The 26,868-nt window shown below is 47.3% G+C and overlaps 1 protein-coding gene across 2 annotated transcripts; it reads right to left on the reverse strand.

The window, feature by feature from the left end:
• Nucleotides 1-226: 226 nt before the first annotated feature.
• Nucleotides 227-21,623, reverse strand: Riok3 (RIO kinase 3). Of its 2 annotated transcripts, none has more exons than XM_004635810.3 (13): nt 21,530-21,623; nt 16,068-16,183; nt 12,852-12,997; nt 12,655-12,762; nt 12,367-12,476; nt 11,370-11,513; nt 9,045-9,172; nt 6,097-6,294; nt 4,799-4,958; nt 3,349-3,429; nt 3,173-3,262; nt 2,202-2,309; nt 227-657 (listed from the first exon to the last, which is right to left on the reverse strand). In XM_004635810.3, the coding sequence occupies exons 1-13, from the start codon at nt 21,590-21,592 to the stop codon at nt 550-552; spliced, it is 1,560 nt and encodes a 519-aa protein (XP_004635867.1). In that variant the 5' UTR covers nt 21,593-21,623; the 3' UTR covers nt 227-549. The 2 variants fall into 2 exon arrangements, with proteins under 2 accessions (XP_004635867.1, XP_023576142.1); XM_023720374.1 differs by lacking the exon at nt 21,530-21,623 and adding an exon at nt 20,854-20,939.
• Nucleotides 21,624-26,868: the final 5,245 nt, after the last annotated feature.

Here is a 26,868-nt window from a genome sequence, read left to right on the forward strand (position 1 = left end):
GCCTCGATGGTTTTACTTAGACACGAGCACGAAACATGTGCTCATTTTCGTGGTGCACCAATACATGCACGGCCGTCTCTGCCCGCAACCTGAGGCCAAATCTCCACGCACCACCCCAAGGAGAGACGCTTGCCTTCGGAATCACGTCTGGAAAGAGAACTGGGAAGCGCTAATTGGAAGGTAACAGAGATGTGAGCAAAGATGCAACACAAAAGTGCGGGAGGAAGCAAAGGCTTCGCCACCTCCCTTGTAAACACACCTGACCTGGCCTCGTATTTTAGATCCTATTTTAGGATTGCATCACAACATTTCATAGCACGAGTCATGTACGGTTCGTCCAGTCTCCCACTGCTAGATGCCCTACAGCTGTTGAAGAACTATCATTCTGCCTATGAGAGGTAGTGACATTTTATTCTCAATGCCAAGCTCTAAATTCCACACATCTGCCACATGGGTTACAAGGGAGACGCACGAGAGCACCACGTCCGCTCCTGGGCGCTGGGGACCTGGGGGCGCCAGGGCTTGGCTCGCCGTGGGCAGCCGCTGACGCTACTCGGGGCTCAGTGCTGGAGGGCTGCCATCATCCTTCAGGAAGGCGGCCGCTTTCCTTCCGTTCTTCTGAACATGGTCTTCGTTCATTTTCTCCAAAGCTTCTATCTAAAGTCAACACATCAGGTTCATTTATCAAATTCCTACTTTGAAGGAACCACACTGTAGACTTAGGCAATATTTTTACTGTCTTAATAATTACCTAAGACAGAGATGGTGAACCTTTTAGAGAATGAGGGCCCGAACTATACTGTACCCCAAAACCAACTTGTGGAGCACATCGTGCAATTAAACCTGAATACCAATTTAGGGTTTTGTTTTGAAACAGGGTATCACTATGTAGCCCGGGCTGGGCGACCTTAGAGCAATCCTCCTGCCTCAGCCTCCCGAGCGCTAGGATTCCAGGCCTGCACCGCCATACCTGGCTACTATTTTAGTGAAAACTCCTCATACATTAACATTTTTTGACTTAAAAGCAAACAACACTCATGCCTGCCTTGAATTCCAATCAGTATGTGCAAGCTGGGCATGGGGATGAATGCGGACAATCCCAGCACTCAGGAGGCTGAGGTAGGAAGATCGCCATGCCACCAGTTCAAGGCCAGCCTGAACTACATAGTGAGACTGTCCCAAAAAACAAAGATAAGAAAACAGAATTATAGATGTACATATGGTGAAACAAGCCACTGGCAGCTGTCAGGACTTACTGTGTACAGACATGCTCCTCCTACACCTGAGCGCCATGCCTTGGACCAGGTCCTTACAGGACTCTGTCACTAAGTAAGGAACTGCACGCAGCGTGCACATTACAACATTCAGAACAAAGACTGGTCTAAGGAAACTCTGGCTTGGTGACTTCGCTTGTACTTGCCCAAGTCTTACATGCAGCACTGTAATGGGTAATATAAACTATAGCGCTGTACTGTAGACTACAATCAGGACAAACTGCAGCACTGCGTCACCAAGGCGGACTGCACCAAAAAGACATCGAGGCTCTATCAACAAGATGCATAGAGCTGTACCAAAAGGGCAGGCTACAAGTCCCAGCTGCGGGTCCCAAGTCTGAAAGGCGTTAAACAGGTAAGTCGCTAAGTGAGTAATGTCTGAAGCCTATAAAGCTTTCTGAGAATGGGGAAAAGGAAATGCCAGCATCTATTTGCTGAAAAACTGAAACAGCTACCGGTACTTACTGAGCTACTGCACTGGGGCTGAATTTCACTATCTTTTCGTTACCTCCCCTCTGACCTTCGGGTCCAGCTGGGAAGCTCGGGAACAGACTCTAGAGCCATTCTCTGCCTTGCTCTACGGCTGGGAACACTTAGCTGTTGCTTCACAACTTGGCTCAACGTTGTCTCCTTTGGAGGGAGCTGTGGGTTTTTTATGGTTCTGCAGCTCAGATACAGCGACTGAGTATTTTTAAGGAGGGTCACTGCTAACTCTCTGCTCTGTTAAGAGCAGGGTCTGAGCATCAGTGCTTTCAACAATTACTTTCCTCATTTAGGAAACAAAGGAAACTCTTAGAAATATGTTATTTGTCCTTCCTAATGTAAGTTTTAAGTCTGAAAAGACCAAACCCATCTCAAGAAAAGTTCCGAAGTCGTTCTGTTCAGGCTGTGAGCTTTGTCCTCCCTGCGGCTCTGGGCACCACTTACCTCGGCTAAGAAATCCGCTTCATTATCCGCCGAGATGTTCAAGCCCGAGACAGCATTAAAAAGGTCCCGCTCACCAAGGGCTTCCTTCACGCCTCCCTTCTGGAAAAACTGAGCAAAACACAAGAGGGCCAGCGAGAGCCATTAGCCAGGTTCTGTACAAACGGACGGGGTGGCAAGAGGCGCACTGTCCCATGCAGCCTGCCTGCTGGCCTCCCACACATCTGTACAGCCTGCTGGATCTGGTGTGTGGCGACCGCCATCTGCAGCCCGAACGTGACCTGCTGGGCACCATGGCTGTGCGATGCAACACATTCTACACCCCGAGCTGAAACCTTTCAAGCACACCTAGAAGCAATTTTCACATGAAGCTAGTCTTTTAGAAAGCCCTTTCCTACCTGACTGCTGCTAACCAAGTTCCCTTCAAAATGGCAGATGGGGTCCAACTCTGCTCACTGACTTTTACCTCCCTGAGTTTTGTCTTTTTTTTTTTTTTTTTGAGACAGGGTCTTGCTCTGCAGTGGTGGCTGGCCTTCAAGCCCACTGCATAGCGCTGACTGTCCTCAAACTCAGTGATCATCCTGCCTCAGCCTTTTTCTGTGCTGGTACGGATGTGCGCCACCAAGCTCAGCTATGCTTTTGCTAGTGATAAGGGCAGCAAGCACACGAGTCAACACGAGCTCACCCTTCACCAGCCTGGGTTTAAGAGCCATGGGCACAGTAAATGCCTACTCAGCTGTTTAAACTTTAGGAACCAATATTTTGCTCCTCAGCAATTATGAAATGTGAGGCCTGGCACCAAATTCTTACTGAAATGAAATCTGGCACATTGATCTTTGCATCTTTCATCCATCTCTAAGAACACAGTCCTCAAGTTCTCTAAGAACATGGTCCTCAAGTTCCCTAAATCTCTGGAAGGAGAAAATACGGGAACCTGTGCCACCCCCCCACATATAGCCCTGGTGACAGCCCACCTGGGAAACGTTCCTGCAGTCCCGGAACAGGAACTCCAGGCCGTGAGGGTGGGTCGGCTCCACTGACTGACTAACATCGATCAGCCAGACCTGGGAGACAGAGCACAGGGCCGTGTCACGGACAGGCGTCCCTCCCGGCAGGCAGCACAGCCCCAGCCCGCACCATCGCACCTCACCTTTCCGGCGTGCCACAGCATGTTGTACTCGCTGAGGTCAGCGTGCACCAGCATGCACTCGCGATACAACTGCTGCATCAGCTGTGAGGGAAAAGGTGCACGCTTAGAAGCAAAGCACAATTCTGACTTACGCACATGATTACTCATGGATAAAAATCTGTCTCTTCTAGAAAAATAAACCAAGCCCAAGAAGCTTCATTCCTCTGCTTTTCTTCTGTTTTGTGATGCTGGGAATTGAACTTGGGACCTGTAGCACCATGGGCAAGTGTTCTACGTTGAGCCACATCTCCAGCCCCAAACTCCCACCTCCTTTCTGCTCTGCATAACCTAGGACTGGGCTGCTGCTGCTGTTCAGGGAGGGCAGACACTCGGTGTGACAAGGCTTCCTTGCTTTGCTATAGCACGAGCAGGAATGGGTCAGATCTGCATTTCCATGTGGGTGTGACCACAGCCAGCTGCGGTGACAACCAGGGCACTGAGGTAGCCACTGCGCTCTAGAAAGGGCAAAGCCCCATGCAGACTCCATTGGGTTATATACACACATACATATAATTCCCAGGAGAAAGTGTTTCCCTCTGGACTTACGGTGGAGACCCACATCGATGCCTTGGCTGTCCTTCAGAGAATCAGACAGCATGGTCTCGCACCACCTCGTCTTGTGCCCAGTTATCTGACCTGCCAGGGGAGCCAGCGACACGGACTCGACTGTCCTACTCGCCAGCTCACCTGCGCCTTCACCTGGGTCAAATGTCCCCACTCGGCCCAGCTGCTGCGGGACCCTGGCGCCTTGGGTCTGGCCAAGCAGTGCAGATGGCATGGACAGCACAGGAGGCCTGGGCAAGGTCGGAGATCTCAGAGGAAATGTAGTAGCTGTCCCGCAGAGCAGGTGGCTCCCTTGGATGCCAGCACGGGGTCCAGGTTCCGACCGGAACAGCTGCACCCCACTCCTCCCTGCCCATCTTACAACAGACAACCCGCTTCCTCGACCTCCCTCCACTGTGCGCCCCCAGAAGCACACGGCCAAGACAGCACTACACTAGCCACACGTAGTAATGTAGTTTTATTTCAGCAAGTTTTCTGAAAAACAGCTTCTTGCTCTAAGTCACTAAGGTGAACAGGGAGCTTTCTCTCGCTCCAAGGAGTCCTACATTTCATAAAACCACTCCAGGCCATATACGGACACAGGAGGACTCAAGTTGCTTTCCTTCACAGACTTTAGCTTGTCCTTAACACCCTGAAACACTACACTTGGGGGAAACTGTTTGAAGCTTAGAGGGCATTGGGGGGGTCTCATTGTTGTCTCCCAGTGTTGCCCGAGCTGGCCTCAATGCGCAGGGTCAAAGGATGCTCCTGCCTCAGCCTCCCGAGTAGCTGGATCCACAGGAGTTTGCCACCACAGAGGAAATACTTGGAAAGTCAGCGCGTGAACCCTTCTCAAGGCACAACTTACGTGAAGAGTTTGATAGTAGGCGTCTGTCATTTCTTCACTACTCAGCTGTACTTCTTTTAGCTTAGGGGCTGGAACTTGATCGTGGCCAATAAAAGACATAACTAAAATGTGCTTCTTGAGCAGCACAACTGCCGGGCAAGGAATTCCAGCTTTCTGCATTCTGCACAGAGATTAACAAGCAAGCACAGAAAGATCAGGAGGAGAAAATGTCATTTCGTCAACAAATACCTAACCTGACCCAGCACAGCATTCTACCTGGGCAGCGTGGCTCAACACACACGGCAAGGCCAGCCTCTGCCGACAGAGAAGCCACATAGTGGGCGGAGTGGGGGGGGACGAAGGAAAAGGCGACAGCAGCGCAATACACGCATGGGCGAGACGTGAGCGGGTCCCATGGAAGGCTTCCCGGAGGAGGCTCTTCTGTGACAGTGAGGAAATGAGGGGCGCTCAGGGCACGGCCACTTGGAGGGCACCAGCACCAACACACCGGGCCAGGAGGAGAGGGACAGGAGATTGGGACTGAGCCTCGAGGCCAAGCTGCGGGTCAGGAGTCTGCGTCCACACTAAACATGGTGAAAAGCTCACACAGGGCCCCCAGGCTACACAGGACAGGACAGCAAGACCTCCAAGACTTATTCTAGAAAATTCTAAGGAGAATTTGCAACTAACACATATAATTACTTTTGAAAACAAACATCTTTAGAAAGCAACTAAAACTAAATTTGATATCTAATGACAAGATTTATTAGTAATAAAGTTTATAACTTTCTTGGTTAATATAAGAAATTCCTTCACAGGAAAAAAGCTGCAGAAAACTAAGAAAGTCCAATACAGCAAACTGCAATTTGATTAAGACCATATCCCATCAAATTAATAAATTAGATGTAATAAACAATATTGTATAAGGAAAAAAGGGAAATCATTATTTGTGCTAAGCTTAACTGAAAGCTGGACATTTTAATTCTTAGACAATTTAAAGGAACATTTAGAATAATGAAATATCTAAGCAGAAAATGCCTACGTCTCCCCTCAGAGTCTACATGCTGACCATTACACCATGGAACCCTACGTCTCCCCTCAAATCCCAGAAGAAAATGGCCTTTTCATTCCGAAAGAATGAATTCAGCTCAAATGTATGGAGATATTTTCTCATGAAGGCCTCAGTAAGCACCAGAATTGCAAGGCCTTTTGTCATTTCTACAGATGAATGGAAGAGGAAGCGTGGATTTTTTGCCCAGCTAATAGTCCTAGTACAATAAGGCCAAGAGAGATGATGTCTAGCACATGATTTTCTTTACCTTGTGAGATTGTGCATTTCTTTTTCTGCCCACATGCGGATGATCTTACGTGGATTTAGTCTACTGAAGCGATCTTTAAACCTGAAATCATCTTTAATGTATTTGTCACGGTTCTTAAATTCATTAAGGGTTGTTTTAAATACCTTAATGGCACACTCTGTAGGAATAGCTTTAACATCTTCCTTTCCATCCTCCATGCTAAGTGGAAGAACAAACATTATATCAGTACAAGTTTTCAGCTCACAAGTAAAACGATTTCAAGGGCTGGGGCGATGGCTCAGTAGAATAAGCACTTTCCTGGCAAGCGCAAGGGACTGAGTTCAAGCCCTGGTTCCGCAAAAAAAAAAAAAAAAAAAAAAAAAAAAAAAATTCAAAATAAAGATTCTGTACCAGGCAATTGCCTCTCCCTGCTCTGAGAGCGTCAGGTCTCGGCTTCTGTATGTCTTCCAGTTTCTGCTCTTAATTAAAACCTTAGCTTGGGAGTTGTGTTGTTGACTGCGCAAGCTTTCTCCAATGCCCAGAACTCTGAAACTCTTAGGACTACTCACTTGCCACTGTCCCCAGCTTATTTTCTTTCTTTTCTTTATGAATTTAGGACAGGGTCTACAGGGTCTCACTACATAGATCGGATTCCTAGTGATTGTTTTCAGCCTCCCAAATGCTTGGATTACAGGTGCGTGCCACCACGCCCAGTCTCAATGGGGCTGTCTCAGCAACCTGGGGGCGGGGCTGGCTGATCGAACCCACCCATGATCTTACGTGGATTTAGTTTACTGAAGCAATCTTTAACCTGAAATCAGGGGCTGGGGAGATGGCTGAGTGGAATAAGTGCTTCCCTGGCCTGACTTCAATCCCTGGTTCTGCCAAAAAAAATCCCAAAAAACTGAAATCATCTTTAATGTATTTTGTCACGATTCTTAAACTCATTAAGGGTTGTTTTAAATACCTTGATGACACATCTGTAGGAATAGCTTTAATGTCTTCCTTTCCATCTTCCATGCTAAGTGGAAGCAAGCTGGGGATCAAACCCCGGCTATTGTACTCTGCCTAAGCAGGTGCTTTAGTCCGCTGAGCTATCTGGCCGACTCTTCTTTCTTTCTTGGACTGGAGATTGAATCCAGGTCCTTTGCACTGAGCTGTATTCTCACCTTTTTTTTAAATTTTGAGATGGTCTTGCTAAGCTGCCCAGGCTGAGCTTGAACTCATGATCCTCCTGCCTCAGCCTACCAAATTTAAACAGTGTTCACCTCATGACTATGTAATCAAAATTGGGAAACAATGCAAAGATCTGAATGTTAAAAGGGCTAGTCTACCTAGGCAAATTCAAAGGTAAACTTCAACAGAAGCAATATATAGCTCTTCAAAAATAACTGGCTCACTCAGGACAGATGTAAAGATGAAGCGGGGTCCCAGCCCCAAGTGTGCAAAGGGGCCCAGAGAGGATAAAGACCATGAGGGGACAAGGCCCTTTGGCAGTGGGCACAGGAGAGCCTCAGACAGCCAGGAGAATGGGTCGGTGGGGTTTGGAGAGGACTAGGGAGTGGGTAAGGTGGGATGAGCCCTAGGGTGTTGGAGAAGCCTCAGGGGAGCTGCAGGTGAAGAGGTGCGAAGGGCCCCAGGGTGGGAGGTACCCCAAAGGTAGCCAGGTATGGAAGTGGGGATGTGAGGATCTAGTACTGGCACCCAGGAGTGGCCAGGGAGGAGAGCTGGGTCCAGAGGAGAGGGGAGGCAGCAGGTGCGGAGCGCAGTGACCCCTCTCCTACCAACTGCTACCACTGATGACCACTCAGTGGGGAACCATGCCTCTTCCCTTCCCCTTGGCCCCTGTGCAACAGCGTCCTCAGCTTCGCTGTGACCTGGGGCAGCACCCACACTTCTTTCTCTTCCAGGTCTCATTTTCCCTGGAGCCTCAGGCCTGTTTGGTCTAGCGGGGGGCCATTTGCCCCTCCCCCAGGAAGGGGGCCACGTGAGCCACTCTAGCTGAGCACCCCACATCCACCTGACAGCACAGGGCGGACTGCCCACTCTGCCTTCTACACACACAGCTCCACACTCCTTCCTTTACTCTCATGCCACTGAGTCCAGCCACCATCCTTGAACTCACCATGGAGCCCAGGCTGCCCTGGAACTCACAGTGACCCTGCCGCCTCAGCCTCCCTAGCTGGGATGGCAGGTGTGTACCACCACACCCGCTTCATTCATCTTAAAATAATCTGTACCATTAAGTTATATTTACATGGTTTCAGAGAGCCCTCAGTTGAAATTTAGAAAGGGAAATAAAGCTTAAAAGCAGAAATAAATCTCCGCTAAGATTATTTTCTAAATCAGGTATCATCATAGATGCTCTCATTTACTCTCACAAAAATCCTATTTTTTGAGGTAGGAAATTCAAGCGATGTTTGGTAAGCTATGAAATCACATAGCTTGAAAAATGATGCTCCAATGTTAATTACTTTTCTTTTAACCTTTTTTTCTCTTTTTAGCACTAGGTCAAACCCAGGGCTACACGAATCTTGCACTTTACATTGACGTACAACCCTGAGCCCCAATTTTCTCCCATCCCGGGAACTGAGTCCAAGGCTTTTACATGGGGTTACACCCCCAACTCCTTTATTTTATTATTTTGAGACAATGTCCTGCTAAGTCCCTAAGTTGTCTACCCTAGACTCACCCTGTGATCCCCTCCTCGGCCTCCAAGTGTGGGGATTACAGTTGTGTGTCAGCACACCCAACTCCCAGCATTCATTTTTGCTTTATTTTACAGAATAATTCAATACATGATCATATGTAATTGTCTTATCTAGAAAATGAAACAAGTTAAATAGCTAAGGAATATAAATAACTGTGTAGAACACGTTTTAAATGACTCTGCTTGCAATGGAGCACTAACTTTGACCTTGTACAAACCCACCCACGGGGCTGAGGGCTGTGTGCTCCTGCTCATTTACCTCCCTCCATATGCATGAAAGACAACGGACTCCTTCCCTGTGCTAATGCAGCCAGTGATGGTCTCCAGCAGCCCCGAGTTGACCATTTTGTACATGAGCAAGCGGGTCTTGGGGTCAACCGCTTTTTCCTGCAAAAGAGAAGGCATGGTGAGAACGATGCTACTTCACGAAACGCTTCCTGAGCCATTTCCAATAGCTAACACTCAAAATTCATCTGTATCTTTTAAACTTTTATTATTTAATATATATCTTTATGTCAGGCTCCAAAAAACATTCTATCAAGTTACCGCCCCCCCAAAAAAAAACCTTAAACAGGAACTAATAAAAAATAAAAAGAGCCAGGCATGGTGGTGCACACCTGTAATCCCAACCCAGCAGCACTCAGGAGGCCTAGTTAGGAGGATCTCTGAGTTCAAGACCAGCCTGGGCTACACAGAGTGTTCAAGGCCAGTCTCAACTACACAACTGAGACCCTGCCTCAAAAATAAAATGAAACAAAACAGCTCCAACATCTGTGAAAGTGAGTCCCTGCGGAAATGCTGGCGACCCTAGGGCACACAAGCCCCAGTGAGTGTGGAGGGAAACCTCTGTTGGCACCTGAGCCAAGTGCACGAGTTGTTTTTCTAAACTAAACCCTCAGCATTCAGGTCTCACTGCAGAGTCAGCACTGTGTGAAGCATAAGCGGGTTGTGAGCTGCAGTCTGAGCGCGCGGTCTCTGAAGTGCTCGTCATCTCTGACCTACAAGGACAGTCACCAGCCAGACCTGCGGTGGTTCTGGGTGCGGCCTAGGTCTGGCCCTTTAGCTCAGGCAGGACACGAGTGTGGTCAGGGGCCAGGGCCTGAGCCAGCACTTCTGTCCTCACACACAGGCCTTCCTGAAGGGCAGCCCCAGAGAATCATCAGGGCTGACACAGTGACTGAGGTCCCAAGTGGAGGGAGAGGACTTCTGAAGGTGATGCCCCAGAGGGGCAGGTTCTGAAGGAGGACACAGGAAAAACAGGGGACCAAGCACCTCAGATTCAGTCTGTCCATGGCCTGTAAGGGTCCCACCACCGCAATGGCAGTGTCGCCTAAGAAGGAGCTCAATGGCTGTGCCCCACAGACTCCGGGGAGAGGCTAGGCTAGTTCTGCTACCGCCCACCAGGGCCCCAGTGTGAAGACCCAGGTGCTGAAGATGCTGAGGGAGAGATCCCAGGCACTCCGGCCCCAAGCACCTGTAGGCCCGGGCTCTGGGGGGCCCTCGCCCAGTGTGGCTGTCGCCGTCTCTTCCTGGCATACGTGGCCTCCTCATCCCAACTCCGCACTCGCTGCGAGAGACAGGGCAGGGCTGGGGAGGAGCTGAGGGCTCTGGCTTCTCCAAGAAAGACTGACCTGGGGCCTACACCCTCCTCCCAGGTAGGGCACTCAGGGGCACCATGGATAGAGAGGGGCACGATCCTAGATGGACCCATGGCCCTGGCAATGCTGGGTGGCAACTCAGGGCTCCTCAGCCTCTGCTACGTTGGCCTCCTCTGGAGCCCTCCCCTTTCCCCACTGTCCCTGCAGAGACAAATGTGCCCCAAAGGAGCAAATCAAAGCCTGGGAAAGGGAGTGACACTGCCTGCCCCAGCCAGGGGACATAGGGGGTGAGTGGTGGGTAGGGGTGGTCTCTGCAGAGAAGCTGCAGGGTGCCCCTTCCCAATATCCCCTGCCTACTGCCCTGGAGCCTTTCCTGTCTGCCAGGCTGGCACTTGCAACACACAGACAGCTCTGGAGATGGCGGAGACCACAGCCCCTTTCTTTCTGCAGGACTGAGCTCCCACGCCTGCCCTGTGGGTTCCGTGTGGCTCCCTGAAGCCTGCTGGGCTTTTTCCAGAGCTAAGCCTATGGCTTTCATATTCAGCCTTTAACCCAAAACCTGAACCTGAGACCCAAAGGGAGAAGCTCACACACTAGCCTTATCAAAACCTTAGACAGGGTCTCAGCATGTAGCCCAGGTTGACCCGAGACTCCATCAACCTTCCTGTCTCACCCTCCTAAGTGCTGGGATTACAGGCGTGCACCACCATGCCTGGCCTAGGAAATACTACTTTAGGTAACGTTATTTAAAAATACTGGAACATTCAAGTGTAAACTACACGGTCCAAATATTTATGACCACTAAAACATGAATTTAAGTGACTACTAATGATTACATTAAATCTGAAAAGCCAAATAGCAAAGCCATTTGACTTCTACTTATGTCTTTGATTTGGAAGCCAATCTCATGAAAAAGCATCAAACACGAAGCATTCATTTCACGTGCGCATGCGCATTCCCAGTGCGCGGTCCTCCACGCCACTCACCGCGGTGGAGTGCTCCTTCTTTTCGTGCAGGCGGGCGCTCCGGCGCTCCTCAGAGTAGGCGTGTTGTTTCAAAGCATTGAAAACATGGTTTGATAGTTTTAAATCCATTCCAATTCCATCTCCTACCTGAAACCCGGGTGCAAACTGCCCAAAATAGAAGAATTAGCATCTAAATATTTTCAGACAAAGACCCTAAAACAAAGCAGTTTTTACTAAGAACAGATTTCATATTCTATATTGATTGGGCTACAAAAACAACCCACAGCTGTAGCAGAAGAAAAAAACAAAAACTCATTTAAAGATGAACAATGGTGGTTTTATTTATTTCTGAGACGGGCATCTCACTATGCAGTTCAGGCTGGGATTCCAGGTATGCACCACAACACCCAGCTCTAGAACACTACTTCTCTATAATTACATTTTATTTCTGATTTTGCAGGAGGCAGCTCAGACATAAAACAAAAACCTCTAGCTGAGGAATAGTTGAGTGGCAGAGTGCTTGCCTAGTAAACAACATGAGGCCCTACTTTCAATTTTCAGCATTAAAGAAAAAAATCCTAGGGGCCAGGGAGGTGGCTCAGTGGAATAAGTGCTTCCCTGGCAAGCGCAAGGGCCTGAGTTCAATCCCCGGTTCCGCAAAAAAAAAAAGAAAGAAAAAAAATCCTAAAGTATTTTTCACACCCATTCCTAGCCCCAGTAGCCACTGTTACCAGTTTCTTGGGTAGAGGGTGCTATTTTACAAAAAATAATATATAGAAAAACAAATGCTGTGTACGAACTGTTCAACTGAATCAATATAAATCAAATTAGTTTTCAAAGTACTGCTGGTACATTTTATTCTGAAGCACTTTATGTTTCTTTGGTGGCTGAGTTATCACAACTAAAATATCTTTAGGCAAGAGGATATCTGTAGAAAAATTTAAGACAATTTCTAACCCCGTTTTTTACAATGTCTTCATATACAACTCTCGAGGGACAGGAGGAATCTCTAACTCACGTTTTCCATTCTTGCTGTATTCTTCCTCCCGCACACCACTTCATCATGCTTGGTGGTGATGTCTTTTCCTTTTCCAATAAAACCCTTTCTGGGAGTGGGAACTGGTTTTGCTAAAGGCAATTAAAACAAGCCAAGGAAATGAAAATGGGGAAAGCTCAACGGCTCACAGGCCACGCTGAGCAGACATCGGGATCTAACAGCAAACCAATAAATGAGGTTCAAAGATGAACATAAAACCAAGAGTGCCGGGGAAAAGTCACCTTCCTACCCCTCAGAGATCCCTCATACCTGGCCTGTAGGGGTCGTCGCGAGTGTCCTGCCAGTCTACCTCATCTTCAGAGCTGTCACTGTCTTCGAAAGGATGTACTTTTCGGTAATTTTCGAAGGAAATGGAAACTGAAAAGGCAAAGAGAGCTGAAGATTTAGTAGCAGCATCGAGGGAGCTCTTCCTCCGAGCCACTGCAGCCATCACGAGGCCACTGTACCTTTGCTGTCACCATTGAATTTTTTTTCTTCTCGCCTCAGCTGGGCATCGTATTCTCTGTCAAACTCCATCTGCAGCATCTGAGCCAGCATCAGGTCGCTGGAAGTGTCAACATTCTCCCCCGAAATAAATGGTCCTTCTGCAACGCTGATCAAAGTAACAGAAAGGAGTTACCATGACACACTGGTGCAGACAGGGCCTGCAGACTGCGAGAGCAGGACACGTTGTGTTCGGGGAAACCCTGGTGCAGCCACGGGCAAGAGCCCTGCTAAGCCAGGATTCAACATCCACACCCGGAGAACACCAGCCAGCCAGGGTTAAGAGACCCAGGGGAGAAAGCTCAAAACCCGCTTGGAGACCTTGGAGACCTGGAGCACTTTCGTTTCAAGTTCTAATCAAGGGGTAGACAAAAACTGGTAAGGGTTGGGTGGGCATGGTGGTGCCCACATGTAACCTCAGCATTTGTGGGGCCAAGGCAGGAAGATTGAATTGAGTTCCAGGCCAGCCTGGGCTACACAGCTAGACCCAGTCTCAAAAACAAAGCAAAACAGGAATACTGATGGAAGAGATGTACTATAAACACTTGAAAACTACACCTCATCTAGTTCAATTGCTGCATTAACCTTGATTTACAAAACCCACAGAGCCACTGTGCAGACCAATACAACAGCTGATACACTGTGTCAGCTAGAGAAGTCTGGAAGCTTAAGTGACTCAGCAGATCTACACCCCAGTGACACAACAGGACACACCTCTTACTGTCCATTGTGTCAACTTGAGAAGTTTAGAAGGGTAACTAAGTGACTCAGCAGGGGGTGGGGAGGCCTCACTTTGTAATATCCGGAGTCCTACATGGGGGGACAGCATACAATATAAGGGAGGAAAAGAGGCCTGTTGGCTCCCTTTAGCTCTAGTTTTTTGTTTTGTTTTTTCCATTTATGTATTTGGTACAGTGTCTCACTAGGCAGCTCTGACTAGTAGTGATTCTCCCCAGGCTGTTTTCAGCCTCCCCAGCGCTGAGATTACAGGCGTGTACCACTCTGGTTGCTTTTGTCATCTTCTGCAGCTTTGAACTGCTGCCCCTGTGCCACCCTACCCTACCTTGGAGGCATCTGATTACAGGCTAAAACCTCCACAAACTGTGAGCTAAATAAACTTTTCCTTCCATAATTTTGGGAATTGGGTATTTTGTCTCAGCAACCACAGAAAAATAACCAACACAGTCAGAATGGAGATAAAAAGAAAAAAAAAAAAAAAAACTACAAACAAACAAACAAAACCCCTGAAACTAGAAATTCCATCTGACCCAGCTATTCCCCTACTAGGTGTCTTCCCAAGAGAATTAAAGACATATTAAAGTGCTACATGCACACCCATGTGTATAGCACAATTCATAATAACTACATCTTAGAAGCAACCTATATATCTATCAACAGAAGAGTGGATAATGTGGCATTTGCCCAGTGCTACTCTGCCATAAAGAAACAAGACTCACTTGTTGGAAAATGGATCCTCCTTGAGCCGGTGATGGTAAGTGACACAAATCAGACCCAACATTTAAATATCACATGGTTTCTCTTATCTGAGAAGCCCCAACATAAACAAAGAGCAGAATAGTAGATAGATAATGAAAAGTCAGAAGGCAGATCTTTCTGAAAGAGGAAAGGGATCAAGAGATGGAGGGAAGGGCTAGGAGTGAAGAAAGGATCTAGGATGTGTCCTGTATACACAGCAAGCCAACACAAGGAACGTAGATGTCAGCTTTTCCAGCAGCATGAAGAGACAGGAAGGATCAAAGAGGCCTTTGCCAACTCTGAAGATGCGGAGAAAATCCCAGGGAGATGAGAATGAGACTTTATGGTTCGACAGGTGGAGTTCGAGGGGCAGGTTTAGTGACACCTAAGGAGCTGACTGGGGTCTCCCTTGTGGTGCGGGAAAGGGAAAGGAAACTGTATCTGGGACTGGGGTGGTGAGAAGGAGGGAGTGATCATTGGGAAGATAAACTTGTTTTGGGGTTTCAGCCATGTTAGATGACCACCATAATAATTCTAGCAAACTATACTCGGGCCAGAACCCATCAGTAAGCATTACAAATTTCCAACACATACCAAAAAATAAAAAAGGCAATCACTAGATGGGTGGACACCAGCAGTCAGGAGGTTGAGGCAGGAGAATGGAATTCAAGGCCATCCTGGACTTGTTCAAGGACAGCTTGAACTACAGAGTGAGACCCACTCTCCAAAAACAAAACCAACCAGGTATAGTGGCACACACCTGAGATCCCAGCACTCAGAAGGCTGAAGCAGGACGACTGCTGTGAGCTGGAGGCCGGCTGGGGCTGCATGAGTTCAAAGACAGCTTGGACTACAGAGCGAGACCCAGTCTCAAAAAACAAAATGAGGGCCAGTGAGATAGCTCAGGGGACTAAAGCGCCTGTTTAGGCAAGCAAGGGACCATGGTTCAATCCCTAGCACCACATGCCACACAAGCCAGGCCCCCTAGGGCGGGCTGAGCCCGCCTGAGTCCGGGTGTGGTGGCGCATGCCTATAATCTCAGCACTAGGGAGGTTTCCTTCCCTTCCCTCCCTCTAATATATCATTCTCCCCCCAGGTGTTTTAAGACAGTTTCAACATGTGGTCGAGCAGGAGGATCACTATGAGTCTAAGCTGTGCCTTGTAAGATCCTATAACAACCAAATACATTAAAAAAAAAAAGAAAAGAAAAAGAAACAAACAAAATAGAGGAAGGATAAAAAATGAATTAAGATGTATAGCATTATGCACATGTACCAATTCCCCACAAGGAATAGAAACATTACATATGGTAAACATGGACAAATAGAACAACAAATGGAAAGGAAAAAAAATGAACAGAGAAACTGTAGGTTATCCAAGATAATAAATATAGGCCCCGGACCATCAGGGTTTCAGATTTCAGACTCAGATTTTACAACCTCTGTAGTCTTTCAGGGCTGAAGATTCCTAATCTGAATGTTCAAATCAAAATCTGAAAGTTTCTGAGAGCCCTAAATTTTAGGGACGCTCACCCTGTTACAGGATAGGGACCAAACTTCAAGTAGCCGCAGCCTCCCCTTTGGCTCACTTTCTACCACACCGTGTTTTGTAAATCTATTTCTTCATCACTTGTCACATTGAATCCCAAAGCTTTGTTACAGGAAACTGCTAGACCCAAAAAATCCTTGGAGAATTTTACTTACGCAACTTCAGGGAAAGCAGCAGCTTCTTCTTCTAACTGTAGTTCTTTAGCCAACTCCTCGCTCATTACATCGGACAAAGAGCAGGACATTGTCTTTTGAGGGTTGGCCCATGGACACTATGCAGTTAAAACAGAAGAAAGGTTAAAAGGATGCTCAATTTATAATAGTGAGTTTCTTTCTCTCTCTCTCTCCTTCCCTTCCCTCCCTCTAATATATCATTCTCCCCCAAGGTGTTTTAAGACAGTTTCAACATGTGGTCGAAGCTGGCTCACTACCCAGCCCAGACTGGCCTCAAATTCACGGCAATCCTGCCTCAGCTTCCTGAGTGCTGGGATTACAGGTATGCACCACCACCCTTGGCTGCAGATAAATAAAAACATCTCCAGCTCAAATCTAAACAAGGATAAACACAAACTAAAATAGCCTGTGCACTGTGGCCTGCTTGGAAGCTGTGCTCTTGGGGGTGAGGGAAGCACCAGGCTACCAGCAGCCAAGGAGTCTGAGGGCCTCCTCTTGTTCCAACCGTCTGCTCCCCCTGCCTAGGGCAGGGCTTGCTGAGCAGAGCTTCCTGCGCTGCAGTGCTCTGGGCTCAACCAATTCTAAGCTCACCAGACAGGTCTCTTGGGGTTTTTTTGTTGTTTTTGTTTTGAAAAAGGGGCGTGTGTGTGTGTGTGTGTGTGTGTCCCACTCAGCCTGCCCAGCAGGCCCTGGGAGTGGAGTTGGTGTGACATGTGGTGCCAGGGATCAAATGTAGGTCCCTGTCCTTAGCCTAAGCTTACCTAAGCAGGCTCTTCAGACCTCTGAGTTATCTTGCCAGCCCTTGAGAAAGGAAGGGTCTTGCCATGTAGGCCAGCTGGCCTTGAACCTTTGTCTATCCTCCTGCCTCAGCCTCTGGAGTGCTGGAATTACAGGTGGGTACCACCATGCTTGGCCCAGTTCTCATTCTAATCTAAGCATTAAGTTCTAGCTCAGTGTCAAACCCTCTCAAGACATCACGGTATATGCTAAAACAAAGTAACAAAAATTAGATTTCTAAACTAGAATTCCAGAGACAGACTCAAACAATAAGGGTACAGCAAAGAACTGTAACTCTGAGCCACTTCAGCAGACACCTTCCACAACACCAATGTCTCACCCTTCTTGACACACAAATTCTAGGTTTATTTCACAACTGTCTCAAGTAACATCTAATCTCTCTGTTCCTTGCTTGTTTCCATCCTCCATACCACAACACGATGGTATTTCTAAAAATGCAGGTCTGATGGGCTCTGGTCCCTTAAGTCTCTTTTGTGGCTTCTCACTGCCTGTGATGATGCGTGGCATCTGTATTTCCCCGCCGCGAATCAGGATCGGTTTTGTCCCTTCTCTGAGGCTGTGGGGATGGGCCTGGGCCCTGGCACACACCTAAATTTACCACTTCAGGGTTGGTGCAGCCTCGGCCAGGGCCAGACCCAAGGAGCCAAGGAGGCCGCCTGCAGGTCTGGTGACTCCAACCCACGTGGAGCAAATCAGCCACTGAGGCTCGGAAGCCCGAAAACCCACGTGCTCTGGAATCTGGAGACCACTGCCAGGCTCTTGGTCACGGGACTCCGCTGGCTTTTTCCCACTCTTTAACCTAAATTTGCTTGTCCTGGACAGTGTCAAAGTCCAGGTTCCAGAGAGCCAAGGACTCTATCCTCCAACTCAGAATTCTCACTCACATTTGACAATGACTAAAGGCATAAGAGATAACATTTCAGCATTTCCTGTATTTAAATTGCCTGCCTAGCTATGTATAACTTATAGGCATCATTTAAATCCAACCACAACTGCAATATCATCTCCACTTTCATGGTGCAAAAGCCAAGACAAAGGCTTTTCTAACCCCAGGTGAGACTGCTTTCGGAAGTGTCCAGCCTTTAACCAGGGCAGGAGGATCCTACCGCCTGAAGTTCCTGTAGCCACCCCGCGGGAGATGAGATGCACTCGGCTTCCTGCCAGCAACAGAAAACCCAAACTCCCCTGCACAGAATGGCCTTCACCACCGCCCCACGCTGGCTTTCCTGTCCTGCACTCCAGTGACACAAACCACTCACTAAGCTTGCTAGCCTCACCCCCGCAACACACAATTTTTTCCTCTCTGAAGGTCTTCCCCCTTTCTATTTACACCAAATAATGTCAATTCCTCTGAGTCTGGGTCCACACAATCAGACAAAGCTGGATCTTCTCCCTGTTCCCACTTCCTAGGCCAATACTCCCTGTGGACCTTCCACTAACTAGGGGCCACGCACCCCACGACAGAGCAGGAGTCCGTGGAAGGGTGGAGTCCATCATGCTCACTGCCTGCCGTAGTTTCCAATGAGAAGAAGCACTCAATGCTGGCCGAGGTGTCCCAGCTCAGCTGAGGCCCTCTCCTGAGGCTACTTCCACTGGAGGAAGTTCAGTAAGGGAACATTCCAGAAGGGTAACAGCCCCACACTTGGAAATGCAGCCAAACACTTAAATCTGGCTACCCAAAGCCTCCCACACTTCCCAGGCAGTGTGGGTACCAGCTTCAGGGGGCTTATACCCCTCCTGACCTTCCCCAGGGTACAGCCAGCTTGGCCCATGGAGTAGGGCTGGGAAAATTTAACCAAGGCTTCTGGGAAAGGCCCCAGGGTGCAGTGTGAAGAGCCCCGTCACCATCCCATAATCTGCAGTAAGTCAAACTCTTTGTTAACTCTGAAACCAACACAAGTTAGTGACCCAAGGCAACAGGAAAGCTCATCACCCTGTCCTATCCAGCTATCTGAGCAGCTCCTATGTCTTCAACCCAGACTCCCCATAGCATTAAGGTGAAGGGAAGCCCACGTGGTCCTCACTAAGGGCACCAAGAAACCTGTCGCCAGCGTCCAGTCTTTCTCCCCTGTTGCTGCAGGACCCTAAGCCTATTTCCATCTCCAAGAGGAAGCTGTCACCACCCAACTGTTTCTTCAGCTTCTCCGCAGGGCCACAATCTTCCACGCTTGCTGGTGTAAGGCACAGAGAAAACTAGGTCTTTCCTTCCAGCACCTAAGGGCACCCCTAGTTACTTGTCTCACTCACAGAAGGGTTTTACTGAGGACAACATTGTTGAAGGAATCAGGTAAAATAAAAAACCTGAAGGAGGCGCATAACAAAAAGTCAGCTAAAGCACACAAAACCACACCCAAGGTCCCTTTTCTAGCCATACAGCTAGTACATATAATCCAGGTAGAGTAGCTGAGTCATTTTATAGCTGGGTGTGGTGGCACACACCTGTAATACCAGCACTCAGGAGACTGAGACAGGCAAATCACCATAAGGTCAAGGCCAGCCTGGGGTACCTAGTAAGTTCCAGGCCAGCCTGAAGTTCACAGTGAAACCCTGCCTCAAAAAAAAAAAAAAAAAAAAAAAGCAGCATTTCAGCATTTTGTAACTGGCACCCTGCATTTTCTAAAACTTTCTAGGGTAGCAAGTGTGTATTTTTAGGGTCTAATTCAGTTAGTTCTCAGTGTTTCTACTGTGCTTATATTTCCAATTTTCCATTATGTCTGCTATAATTACATACCTGTAAGGATGGTCTTTTGCATACACTTTAGCAAAATACACTAGAGCTCAATGAAAAAGTAGATCTGAGAATCCAGACATTTTCAATAAATGAGATATTAAAGAGATCTGCAAAAATGTAAAACAAGTGGCCGGGAATATAGCTCAGTGGCTCAATCACTTGTCTGGCAAGTGCAAGGTTCCAAGTTCAATTCCCAGGACCAAAAAAAGTAAAACAATACTATATACTAATTTTTAGGAGAAGGTTTTTAAATATAAAAGTGTTACTTTTATATTACTCTTAAGTGGCTTAACTGATTTTTAAATTTCTCAGTTTTAATATTTGATATGACAAATATCAATAGGTAGGACCAATATAAGCAAAAGTTCTTTGGAATGTTTAACGATTTTTCGAAACAGTCTTGCTATGTAGTTTGAGATTGGCCTTGAACTCACTATGTACGCCAAGCTGGCCTCAAACTTATGATGATCCTCGGGCCTCAGCCTCCCAAGTTCTGGGATCACTGGTGTGGGCCACCACACCTGGCTCAATGATTTTTCAGAGGATAAGTTTTGGGACTTGTTAGCCTTAAACATTCCTTCCAGTTTTCAAGTTGACCACAAGTCTCCATGTGGGTTCTATACTCCTTTGGGCTTTCCACAGGAGAAAGTTGAAAAAAGAAATAATATAGTACATTTGGCCTCTTTCAAATTATTTCACCTGTGAAAAACTCATCTTCCCACCTGACTATCAGTTAAATCCTAGAGCATATTTTTTTATTAAATGATGAAAGTGGAATTTTAGAGTTTTGATGTTCACTTAAATGAGAACATGACTAATCTAAAATATTTGTTAGTCTTCTAAGTGAAATTTGTTTTGAGACTAAGGTGTATTCAGGGCAGTTTGTCTCATTTCTACTTTAACTTGAAGAATTTAATACACAGAGTACATTATTAATAGTCTGTTATTAAGTTTGCCTACTGATCTTGATCATGTTAAAGAAAAAGTTTTAACAGGAAAAAACATAACATGTAGACTTAAATATACTTATCAGTGGAATAGATTCAGATTATTCCTAAAGTTGCATAAGAATTTTTACAAAGTCAACATTCCCTAATAGCCATTTATCCCTTTTCTGGTAAGACTAAGAGTAAAAGACCCACAAGATTAACAGGTGAACTTTCAGGTAAAACAAGTGCTCCGTGTTAGTAAGCAAAAGACAATGATGAAGGTTGGAAATGAGCTGGCTTCCTTCTCAACCTTAGCTTAGGAACACAGATCTCCAAGGGGCACTCTCGCTCTCAACTGAGCCCTCAGCGCAGAGGATGAGGCCCTTCCATCCTCCTCATGAGAATACGGAGAGGAGGAGCCTGAAAAGAAAATCTAGAAGTGAGGTACAGGCGTTGTTTGCCATTCCAGGAGAAAGTTTGAATGGTAAAGCCCAGACGGATCATGAAAGTCAAACACGTAGCGTACAGTTCAGTATTTGCGTTGAAGAGGGACGGTGCGCCTAGATTTTATCTTTACTATTTCAAAAACAAGAGATTACCGAATTGGCATAACAACATTTGTCAAATTAAGGAAGCAGTATCCTAAATCAACTTTCTGTCTCGCTTTTTCTGCGTGTTGGGCTGACTCAGCCCGTGAAAAATAAGATCGCGCTTCTTGCCCTCCAGTGCCAGCTTCTGCACGGAGCGTTCTGCTCAGTATGTGCCACCAAGATTCAGGAAGACAGGTGAGGATGTGAAGTCAGACCTCAGCCCACCTAGCGCGGCCTCCGACAGCCCCGCCGCCTCCTCCCACCAGCCTGCCCCTTGCTGCGGGTCGAGGTCTTGGCGGCCCCGTCCCTAGAACTTCCCGCACCCCTCTCCCGGCAATTCGGGAGAAGACGCCCTGGCGACCAAGGTAGGTTCGCCTCCCCTCGACCACCACTCACCTTGCTGGGTTGCCAGGCCGCTGCCGGCCTTGGTTCCGGGGACGCTACTCCCACCAGATCCATTGGAGAAGAAGACGGAGACAAGAAGAGAGCGGCGAGGGGGCAGGACGCGACGCAGGGCCCGCCGAGACGGGAAGAGTAGCAGTGACCGGCACGGGAGCCGGACTTTAGGTGACAGATGGCGGCGGAGGCCGCCGCGACCGGAACTAGACTCCTTCTCTTCCGCCCTCATCTTGAAGGGACTCGCTTCTGATTGGTCAACTGACCTTGGCCCCGCCCTAAACCACCTTGCTCCGCCCCCTGGAGGGCCGTATTTCCGGTCTCTGCCCACTGGGCTAGGGCAGTAGGTCTCCGCGGGCGGTGCCCGCGGTCTCCGAGTGCGGCGTCCCCTGGCCCAGGTTCTACCCGGTCCCCGCCCTGCCTGCCTCTTCCTGCCTCCCTGGCAGCACGCGACAGCCACTGGATCTAATAGATCGGACTATGGGGACTACAAATAAACCTGACTGTTTAATTCTAAACTGGGATGATTTGGGAGACAGAATAATCTCTTTTTGAGGGGCGGGGGAGGGCGTACCGGGAATGAAACTCAGGACACTGCATTTGCCAGGCAGACGCTTATGCCGCTGAGCTATCCCCCGACCCTTGGGAGACATAGCGTAATGGAAGCAGGGCAGGGGATGGGGGCTGAAGACTGACAGACAGCTGGAGTGATTGCCTCTGTATTTTGAGGGAAGGGTGTGGAATATGGAAATCTGTAAAACTGTTAAAGACATGGAACAAAAATAAAGACCTTATGATAAAAAGTTTGGATTCTGTAGTTTGTAGTGAAACTTTCATAAACTGGCTAGGTTAAAATGCCTAAGCTTGCCCGGGTTCAGGCAGTTCAGAAAGACGGCGTAACAGAGCTGCCCCGAGAGCTCACCTCCAAGCCTGGACCCCTAACTGTCCGTGATTGCGAGCCTTACCACGAAAACCTTGATGACTCCATCACCACAGCCCTTGCCGCCTTCTCCTTCCAGGCCAGAACATGTCCTGAATCTTAGGGACTCCCAACTGAAATACTGGAATCTGTGGCCGCATCTGCAGAGGTGGACCTGTGCTCAGCAGGTGCTGCCCGTGCCTGGGTGCATGTGGAAATGGGCTCTCCTCTTAGTGGCCACAAAGTTATCGTTGTAGCAAAAATAGTTGAAGGAGAGTGGGTGTAACCAGAAATGAAAGGGCCTCTCAATTCGGGGTAAGCAACAGGAGAGAGAAATTATTGGAAGTTCCTTTTAGTTGACCAAGAATGTCTGACGAGTCGGAAAAAGAGCAAACCCAAAAGAAAAGCCGAGAAGCCATGTATGACCAACATGCACTGGTAAGGGACTATTTGGAGGACATGCCAGAAAACATTGAAAATAAAACAGAGAATTTAAACACTCACTTTAGATTGTCTGCTAAACAAATTTCCATCCGGTTTTTATTTAGGTCCCTAACAATAGAGTGGTAACTATGAATAAAAGCAGGTCCCTGCCCTTGGATAGCTCGAGGTCCTAACCATAAGCACATTAAAATGTCAGCAGTTCATGATGACATTGGATGGTAGATAACAAAGCACACTGCATCAGACCACAGCAGAAAAGAGTGGTCAGGATCTAGTGTGCAGCACAGACAAAGGACATGACTGATTTGGAGAATGCAGGGAAGTACCAGGACAAGAAATTTAAGAAGGATTTTTTTTTTGGGGGGGGGCTGGCCCAGAATGCCTTCAGGGCATGTTTGGCTGGCTGGAGTTGTGGGAATCGAACCAGGACAAGAGATTTAAAGGTAAAGGTCTGTAGAGCTGGGAGAATAGTCTGTGAAGAAGAAGAATAGTGTTTTCAGAGTTGCTTGCTAGAAAGGTATTTCTGACAGTTGTTTGGAGGATGGATTGGAGCAGGTAAGACTGGAGACTGGAAAATCTGATTAAGGAGAGTTGCCTGCACATTCCATAAATGTACTAATGTCTCCAGTCTAATTTCAAGTCTTAGAATTCTTCAAAAGTATTTTTAGATGACTTGGGTTATTCCAACTCTGATCTTGTTTTGGGTTGGTTTGGAGTCAGGATGCTGGTGTTGGTAGTGGGTTGTTAAGTCTACAATCCCAGCACTGGGGAGGCTGAGGCAGGAGGACTGCCATAGCGGCCCTTAGGCCCATGTGATTTCATAGTGGATCTGTACATGAGGCCAGACCATTTTGCTGTGGAATAAACACAATGATTAGAATGGGTCTGGCTTCAGCCTTTTCCTTCTGCCATTTCTGCTGATAAACTCACTAGAGCTCAGCAGAAACAAAACTATTTGAGAATTTGCACTGAGGGAACACACGGGGTCAGGAGCTTCTCTGATCTCTAAAGAGAAAAAAAAAAGAGGCTCTGTAGTTCTTAATATTGAAATGAATTACATTTATTTTGCAAGTAGCTGTTTTAGGCAATTAAATATTAATTAGCTGCCTAGGCTACACCTAACATCTTGTGGGGGAAACACAGAATGAAGAGGTCACAGTTGGAAGGACAACATGCACATGCCACAGGAAACAACAATACACTTCTGTCTTGAAGAGTGCATGATTTATTCCCAGATGACACACAGAGATGATACACATTTTGGGATTCTGGTTGGTTGTCAGTATCTAGGAAGGTTGCATGATAGATGTGTCCACCAAACCAGGCCATGAAGGTCAGAGGGTCTTGATAAACCTAGTCTAGGTGAAAATGGCCATCCCTGTCAGTTTTTAAGGGGAATTTAGATAGACTTCAGTTGATTTGATTTCATTCAATTGTCTTTTTGTGACAGGGTCTCATTATGCAGTTCAGGCTGTCCTTGAACTCACTTTGTAGCCCAGGCTGGTCTAGAACTCCACAATGATCCTCCTGCCTCAGCCTCCCAAGTGTTGGGATTACAGGTGTATGCCACCACACCTGACTCTACATAGCTTTTAAAAGTATGGCGTGTCAAGCGCTTGCTTAGGCAAGCACAGAAATCTGGGTTCCATTCCTGGTACCACATACCAGGCAGGCAAGCCCCTGGGTGCCCTGATCCAGCCACTGAGACGGGGGTGGCAGTGCATGCCTTGTAACTCCAGCGCTGGGGAGGCTGAAAACAGGAGGATCACTATGAGTCTGAACTGGGTAGTGAGACCTTGTGCCAAATACATAATTTTCTTTTAAAAAAGTATGGCAAGTCTTCAAAAAAAATCAAAGATAGAAATTCTATTTGACCCAGCTCTTTGGGGTATCTTTCCAAAAAGAGTTAAAGATTTCATACCACAGTGATGCATGTATGCGTATCCATGTTTTTCTCAGTGTAATTCATAATGGGTAGCTTTGGAAGCAGCCTCCATCTGTGAACAGATGAGTAACAAAGAAAAGGAGACATTTGTGCACAATGCAGTACTACCCTGGCACAACGAAGGACGAGCAAGTCGTTTACAGGAAAATGGGCGCAACTTGCGATCATAGTGTTAAGTGACATAAATGAGACACATAAGCTTCTGCATGGTTTCTCTGACCTGAAAAAAAGAGACTACAAGACAACAGGCATAATAAGAAAAAGAGAGGAAATAAAGTTATTGTAATTCGGCATGGACAATGTATCTAAAAGTGTACTTTGACCTAGTGCAATTGTCTTACTTGTTTTATATGCTCTTCTGACTATTGATGTGGTTTTCACTTTGTACATGATAATTAGCTCTATCAGATCTGCGATGGATGCCAACTGGTGTGCAACTTGTTACGCACAGCTGAATTGAACTAGCGTGGTGCTGGGTGAGGGAGGCCCACCTGAGGTTGTGGCCAGCAGAATAAGAGGTGGAGCTGCAGAAGCTGTAGAGGGGCTGTTGGGGAAGCTGTGCGAAGAAGCTGCTGGAGCTGTTGGGAGCTGCTGGTCCTATTGGGCTCTTCAGCTGGGGGAACTCTTCATGCTAGCTTTCTTGAAGAATTCAGCTTTGCTCATCCTCTGAGGAGCTCGAGACCTCACTGTCACTGAGGATGGTTGTGGTACTTTTCAGGGGAGCTCTGGTGCTTACCTTGAGCATCACTTCCTGGCTCCAGGGCAGATCCCTCAGCCTTCTTGCACAGATCCTTTATTCTGCTAGCATGCATTTTCTAGCTTCCACCTCTGAACTTCGGGCCTTCCCAGTGCAGATCCGTGAAGGGATCTAGGCCTTCAGTAGGACTTGTGGGAGGCATTGTTATGGGCTCTAGGTCTTCAGCTAGACTCATGCAGGGTATCAGGATCCTGGCTTTCCACTGGGTTCTCTGGTCTTTAGCATGTGGACAGATTTCCTGCACTCTCTTTGTAGATGATTCTCTCTTTTTAAAAAAATTCTTATTTTATTTTACTTTTTTTTGGTGGAACTGGGGATCGAACTCAGGTCCTTGAGCTTGCCAGGGAAGTGCTTATTCCACTGAGCCATCTCCCTGGTCCCTGTAGATGATTCTTTGGGTGATTCATTATAAAATAATCTTATAAAATATGTCATATTGTATTGTTCCTCCTTGCAAAACCCCAAACTAAGACAAGGTCTTATAAGTAAGTGAATCTGATGCTGAAAAATGAAATAGGGGTAAAAGGAAGGTGGATTAAAAGTATTGAAGTTTGCTATGTATATGTCTCAATTTCCTATAGTGAACATAATTATGTACTGTAAATATGTATTAATAAAAGTCAAAAATAAAACAAAAAGGGCTTTCTTTCCTTCATTCTTTTCGTACTATGTAGTTCAGGTCAGCCTTGAACTCCCCATGTAGCCTAGGCTGGCTTCAAACTCAGCTCCATCCTCCTGCCTCTGCCTCCTGAGGGCTGGGAATACAGGTGTGTGCCACCATGCTCAATTTATAATGCTTCTATCTTTGAAAAATTCTCTGTGTGTGCTGCCTTTAAAAACCTATTACTGAGACTTGATCAGAATCCTGTCTTGTCTCCATTTCTCGCGTCTCCTGTCCTTTGTCCCCTCAATTCCCTGCTCCTCTCCCAGGTGACCTTCGTTGACTGACCCGCTGGTTCAGGACAAGTGGTGCCCAACGGATGGGGCACCTGGTACGGAGGATTCAGTGACGGAACTGTCCGAGAGAGCCGGCAAGAGAGAAAGTAAAAGAGGCCCACACCACAGTTGCCTGCTGTGACGTCTGAACCTCGGTAAGCGGACGGCACCCCCTTTCCCTTTCCCTTTGGCAATGGGACAGGCATTAAGTGAACATGAGATAGTTGTAGAAAGTTTGAGCAAAGCATTAAAGGCGCGAGGAGTAAAGGTTAAAATTAAGGATTTGTGTCTATATTTTAAATATATTAAACAAGTTTGCCCATGGTTCCCTATTGAAG

The sequence above is a fragment of the Octodon degus genome, unplaced genomic scaffold (genome assembly GCF_000260255.1).
Source record: "Octodon degus isolate 3935 unplaced genomic scaffold, OctDeg1.0 scaffold00075, whole genome shotgun sequence".
In the NCBI taxonomy this organism is placed as follows: domain Eukaryota; kingdom Metazoa; phylum Chordata; class Mammalia; order Rodentia; family Octodontidae; genus Octodon; species Octodon degus.